The sequence below is a fragment of the Leiobunum rupestre genome, chromosome 1, assembly GCF_980474605.1.
Source record: "Leiobunum rupestre chromosome 1, qqLeiRupe1.1.hap1, whole genome shotgun sequence".
Taxonomy (NCBI): Eukaryota; Metazoa; Arthropoda; class Arachnida; order Opiliones; family Sclerosomatidae; genus Leiobunum; species Leiobunum rupestre.
The window spans coordinates 46896019-46902920 of record NC_143384.1 but is presented as its reverse complement, the minus strand read 5'-3'; the positions used below and the strand labels follow the sequence as shown (position 1 = coordinate 46902920).

General features: G+C 38.9%; 1 protein-coding gene across 1 annotated transcript; it reads left to right on the top strand.

Annotated features, from left to right (window-relative positions):
* The first annotated feature begins 282 nt into the window (after window positions 1-282).
* LOC149963102 (uncharacterized) lies at window positions 283-5449 on the top strand. Its single transcript, XM_090164527.1, has 11 exons — window positions 283-549; window positions 1151-1440; window positions 1549-1949; window positions 2060-2319; window positions 2368-2547; window positions 2615-2887; window positions 2986-3316; window positions 3467-4360; window positions 4425-4746; window positions 4889-5015; window positions 5207-5449. Exons 1-11 carry the CDS (start codon window positions 283-285, stop codon window positions 5447-5449), a joined length of 3588 nt encoding a protein of 1195 aa, XP_090020653.1.
* Window positions 5450-6902: the final 1453 nt, after the last annotated feature.

The window sequence follows — 6902 nt, the reverse complement described above, 5'->3', positions numbered from 1 at the left end:
ATTACATTTTTAAATGAAAAGTTAACATCTCCAAAATATTAACGCTTCATGGCGCTACCGTCGTAATTCTTATCCATTTTTTAGAAGGCAAATAACGCCTTACGGCGGGAAAATTTAATTTAAATAATATTAACTATAATATTATTTTCAATATTTTTAATATTTTATATATTGTAATTAAATATATATTTTTTGAAAATGAATTAAAGTACTTTAAGCAAAAAGAAAATATATTCGTATTATTTATTTATTTATACCGCCGTTTTTGTGGGTGGCGCTTAAATGAAGCTCATGGAATTTGGAAAAAGGGAAGTGGAAATCAGGGATAAACAGGGTGACAATATTCCTTTAAGCTTCTACGAAGAAAATATTGAAGATAACCATGTTGCGATTGAAGCGGAGTTGGATATAGGAGCTTTAGAAGTTTTGGGTGATGGTTCTGACCAAGTTGTACCAAATATTGAGGATACTCTAGATCAAATTACATCTGATGACCAAGAAAATATTCGTAGAAGGAGACGAAAGCAGAATCCAGGAGATTGGTGTAAGGTTCTAAAAACCAGGATCATAAATATATTATTATCTGCCCTGTTTTATTTGTAGCAGACGTCGAAGCAGAGTTTGAAAAGAAACCGTTTTAGTTTTAGTGATAATCGGTTGTCGATGCCGCTGACATGAAAATTAATTTTCATTGACCATTAAACATAAGTTTTATAATTATTTGTACTTAATCAACGTACGAATATCACATTGGCGACGGAGATGTCTGCGTTTGCTGAGTTGTAATATATGTTAGCGTTTATCTTACGTTTCATATTTGTTTCAATCTTTTGTCACGGCTAACTGGCCATAGGGTTACCAAGGCCACAATTCTTAAACAAATCATCGTACCGGGACCGTTCATTAAGCTCTCACCACGGCATTTGACTATACCATGGCTTTATCATTGCCTTGTGTTTTGCCTTTCGACACCCATTCCGCCCCAGAAAATCTCAATGCAGCCTGGAAAAAGGGGTGCACCAAATTTGAAAATTACCTTATCGTAATAGGGATCAAAGATAAAGTTCGCCAGAAAGCGATGTTACTTACATGTGTGGGAGACCTAGTTTCAGATATATTTTATGCACTACTGGATATCCATTTGGTACAGGATTATGGAGCAGCTAAGACTTTTTTAACAGATCATTTGGCTCCCAAACACAATGTGGATTTTGAAATATTTAAGTTTCGTGAAACGAAACAACTACCTGATGAGTCTATTGATGAATATCATATACGTTTACGTTCACTTGCTACGTTCTGTGATTTTTCCGATGTGGATTTAGAATTGAAACGCCATATAGTACAAACTTGTACGTCAAAGAACCTACGTCGCAAGGCGCTTCAGGATACTTCGTTTGATCTAACTACACTTCTCCAAAAGGGAAGACTAATAGAAAGGTCTGAATCGCAAGCTACTTCTATCGAGAAAATAAGTAACCTATCTACCAGTGGAAGTTCCAATCAATCCCTCCCTTTTTGTACGGCATAAACCTGTACGCCACAAAGAAAACCAGCCAATCAAACGAAACCTCAAACCGATCAGAATCTAGTCAAATGTGGTTTATGTGGAGGATCATACCGGCATCCTGTAAACCGACCATGTCCAGCCAAGGGTAAAACTTGCCACAAATGTGGAACACTGAATCATTTTAGTTCCGTATGTAGATCGGCTGCTACACAATCACCATTGAGTCGAAATCGCTTGTCAAAGACAATCCAGAATTTTAAACCTCAAGTATACACTGTTCAATCTCAGAAAAGTTCTATTCATAGAGATGAAGACATAGAGTTTATTTGTACTCTCATTGACTGTAATGGAACTAAACAAAACCTACCTAGTTCAAATGCGCTACCTTATCTAACTGTAAACATAGGCACTAATCTAGTCAAGTTGATATTGGACACCGGTGCTAGTGTGAACCCATTGAATCAATCGACGTACCATGCGCTTGAAAATAAACCACAACTGGACTCAACAAATTGAACATTTTTCCATATTGGTCTCACAAACCGTTAGAACTACTGGAAAAATTAACGTCTACTGTCTCCGCATCTATTGGATCAACTCAGACCACGTTCTTCGTAGTTAAGACGTCTCACTCTGTATCACCATCTTTAATTGTATATCGCACTCTTCGAGAGTTGAATGTGCTTCCAAATACTGATCAACTAGGCGCATCTGTCAATCTGCTAACCCAGAATGCCATTGTTCCAAAGCTATTCCAGGGGATTGGTAAAGCTAGGGATATCAAAATTGAACTTGAAATCGACCCCTCAGTCAAACCGGTAGCCCAACCTCACAGATGAATCCCGTTCCACCTTCAGGAAGCTCTTGACAAGGAATTAGATCAACTCTTGTGTGATTATATAATTGAACCCGTATCTGGTCCAATGCCATGGGTTTCTCCGATTGTTATAGTTCCTAAGAAGACTGATTTCACTGGAGATCTCGCTGACGTCAATAACCATATTGATATAGACTCAGAACAACAACTAGAAATTAGTGTATGTGTAGACATGCGTGTACCGAACACTGCAATAATACGAGAGAAACCGGTGATTCTTTCACAAGCTGAATGGCGCCACAGTATTTACGAAGTTAGACCTCAATAAGGGGTACCAAAAATTGGAGCTGGATGAGTCTTCAAGACCTATCACGACCTTCAGCACTCACAAAGGATGGTTCAGATACAAATGTCTCATCTTTGGCTTGTCTTCTGCAGCCGAGGTATTTCATCACACCATTAGATGTTTAATTCAAGACATGGACCAATCGCTTGACGCATCTGACGACTTGCTTGTGTATGGAAAAAACGAACACCAACATGATGATGCCTTAGAAAAAGTATTACACAGACTGGAATAAAACAATTCCACCCTAAACCTAGCGAAATGTCAATTCAGCCAATCAGAACTGAAATTCTATGGTCACATCTTCAGTAGCTCAGGTGTCAGTGTAAATCCATCAAAACTATCAGCTTTACACGAAAAACAGCGCCAACCACACCTGCCGAAATCCGAAGTTTAATCGGTTTTGCTACCTATTGTGGACGATTTATTCCCAATTTATCAGATGTAGTTGAACCTTTACGTTCTTTGACCAAGAAGTCCACCCCTTGGACCTGGGGAGTTGTACAGGACGAAGCTATTCGATCTTTGAAAAGTCACTTATCTAAAGAGACTGTATTGTCATACTTCGATCCCAAGAAAAATACGGTTCTCAACGCTAATCCTACTGGCTTATGGTCAATCTTAGCACAGATTGATGCTCAAGGTAACCACTACTTAATCTCGTTTGGAAGCAAAGCACTCACAGACGTCGAAACAAGATATTATCAAACGGAACGAGAAGCGCTAGCCGTGATATGAGGCTGTGAGCATTGCCATCTATACCTGTATGGAACTGCCTTTAATGTTGTCACAGACCACCTACCACTATTGACATTACTTGGAAAGCCACAGGTGAAGACTTCCGTGAGGATAGAGCGATGGAACCTGCGACTCGCTCCTTACAATCTAACTTTGGAGTATCATCCGGGCAGATTTAATCCTGCGGATTATCTCTCGCGTCATCCTCCGTCTACAACATCTCAGAAATGCCTTTCTCGTGCTACTGAATGTCACGTTCGAATGGTTCTCTACCACGCCATCCCGAAGGCTGTTGCCCTTGAGGAAATTGTCCAAGAATCCACCAGTGACAAAACCGTAAGACACGCGATTTCCTGTTTAATGAAGAACCACTGGATCTCTCCGTCAAACCGAGAGATCAACTGGGATATCATAAAAGCACTGGAACAAGTTCGACCTGATCTAACTGTTGTAGACAATGTCATTTTAAAGGGATATCGAATCTACGTACCGCCAATCCTGCAACAACGAGTCGTTTCCATTGCTCATGAAGGACGTTTAGGCCTAGTTAAAAATAATCAACTACTAAGAACCAAAGTTTGGTTTCCCAAGATGGACCAGTTGGTCGAACAGGAAGTACGATCGTGCATTCCCTGCTTAGCAGTGACGCCTCAACACGTTAAAGAACCGCTTAATATAACACCATTACCCACCGAAACCTGGTCTCACCTTGCAGCAGACCATCTTGGACCATTTAAGAATAGTCAATACCTCCTTGTTGTAATGGATGAACGGTCAAGATATCGTGTGGCCAAAGTTGTGTCCTCAACCTCCCTCGACGTCAACGTTAAAACGTTTAACCCTATATTTTCGATATTTGGTCTACCGTCTGTACTAAAGACCGATAATGATCCGCCATTTAATTCACGTGGATTTGCTGAATATATATCTAAACTTGGAGTAACGCAGCGTAAGATCACTCATATTTGGCCCCAAACCAATGGAAATGCAGAAAGGTTTATGTCACTGGACAGAAATGGAAAGACCAACTACAAAGGTTTCAAAGTGCCTATCACCTCGCCCCACACTGCACTATAGGCATTCATCTCCATCTGAAGTCATGTTTTGTCGCAGATTTCGCAGTCAGCTTCCTTCAGTGGATAGTGTGAACGACCCACCTACCAACCTTTCTGTCAAGCTGCAGGTCAAGGACGAATCATCAAAGGACAAAATGAAGCAATACCATGACAGCAATCACAATGTCAAACATCGCAGCTTTCGCGTTGGAGATAAAGTTTTAGTGAAGGTTCCACGGGATAATAAACTATCCTCAGACCAGACCCATTCCATATTACGGCAATCAATGGTTCGATGGTCACTGCTCAACGAGACGGGCAGAATATAACCCGAAACATTAGTTTTTACAAACTGGTCCTAACACTGACCACAACAAAGTCTCATTTGGGTCCTGATGTTCTTACACGCACCTCTATTACAGTTGCTCAAAATGTTCAACCACCGGAGAAACATGTGCCCCAAACCATAGTCGCAACGCCGGTTCCAGCACCTACCCATTAAAATCTTCGATCTCGCACCATCAAGCCCAAGTGTTTAATCGAAGAGATGTAAGCGTTAATGTTCTTAAGAAAAGAGAATTGAAAGGTTGAAAAAATCAGGATCATAAACATATTATTATCTGCCCTGTTTTATTTGTAGCAGACCTCTCTTGAGTTTAAAAATAATCCGTTTTAGTTTTAGTTATAATCGGTTGTCGAGGCCGCTGACATGTAATTAATATTCATTGACCATTAAACAGAACTTTAAGTTTTATAATTATTTGTACTTATCAACCTACGAATATCACAATTGGGATAAAGTCAAACGTTCTAGAAGTTACAACTATGGAGAAAAGAAGATTTACAAAGGAGAGGCCAAGGCTCGCTGTGTTAGAGGTGTTTGTTTGAATCCAAATAAATGTCAGTTTTCTGCTGACAAGCAGTTGGAATTACCCAGAAACTTTTGGAATATGGGAAGTTTCACCAGGGGAATGGATTATTGAAGTGCAAATAATGATAAAGGAGAGAATAAATCTGGTAAAGAAAGCGCAAGATTAAAATCTCGACAGTACACGTACAAATACGTTTTTCCAAAGGGTTCCGAAGATAGACTTCGAGTACGCAAGCAATTTTTCTTAAATATTTATGACATTTCTGACTGTATGGTAAGCAGAGCTATTGATAAAAGTGTCCATGCTGGTATTTATAAACGAAATGAGACATTTCGTAATGCGCCATATTTACAAATATCCTCGTATGGAAAGTCATTATCGCAGAGAAAGAACGAAAGTAGAGTACTTAGATCCAACACTTAATATTTCCGAAATGTATCGGCAGTATGAAACTTGGTTTAAAGAAGAAGGTTTTGACAGCTCTCTTAAAGTAACTGAGTACGTGTATCGCTCTATATTTTGTACCAATTTCAATCTTGCATTTCACCTTCCAAGCAAAGATGCCTGTGGAATTTAAACTTTGTACCGAGGATTTTGTATAACAGGATAGGTAGCGCACCGTATAACCGGTGTTATTTTGAAGCTGGAAGCTTCGTTGGAATTAAGAAAGACTCGAAAGGCGGCACTTCTTGTTTACTTTCTCTCAAGGCTGAATTTAGTCCTTTCTGAAATGGCGCTCTCAAACTCGGGGTTATTCGGCATTGTAGCAAAATATATAGTTTTAAATTTTATTTGAGAGATTTTGCTTATGAAATTAACAGTTAACGATTATTTTATTAAAAATGGGTGAAATAAAACGTTGTGAAGGTGGAATTTTTTTTGTTACGTTTCCAAGGCCTAAGAAAGACGGGTAGCGGCGTGTGAGAGATACGATTCATATTTGCTCAGTAAGTTAGAAAGATGTACATTATACATTTGTTCTTCACATTTTGTTGGAAAGAATGGACCAACAGACGAAAATACAGACACAGTCTCCTTCATTGAAACTAAAGATACATTAATGTTGATGGTATGTGTTCTTGTTTATAGTATATTTCGGCAACCTTTTACAGTTTCATTGATTAAATTATTTATTACCTTAAATAAATAGGGTTGCGACAATATTTCCAATTCTATTGCCAAGGAATCTAGTTATCGTGATATAGAAGAAGTTTCTAACACTCAAGTTACTCAATCAATCAATATTGGCGAAGAAATGCGTGATTGCCGCAAAAATCTGCCTATTCAAAAAGTCACAAATGTTTTCCCAGAGAAATTATTTCCGAAGGGAATAATTCAATCTACGAGGAATCTAACCATTGTGAAAGTGAAGAAGTGTGTAGCATTAGTTACTCAGCCAATCATTGTCAAGGAAATTTGCCGGTTGAACATTTAACAAAATCTGCATTTACCCAGACTGAAATTCTAAATGAGGATATGGAAGAAGTCTGTGATTTCAACATATTAAAAGCCATAATCACCTCAACAGGAATACGTCGGCCGAGTACTTGGAGCTTTATCACCT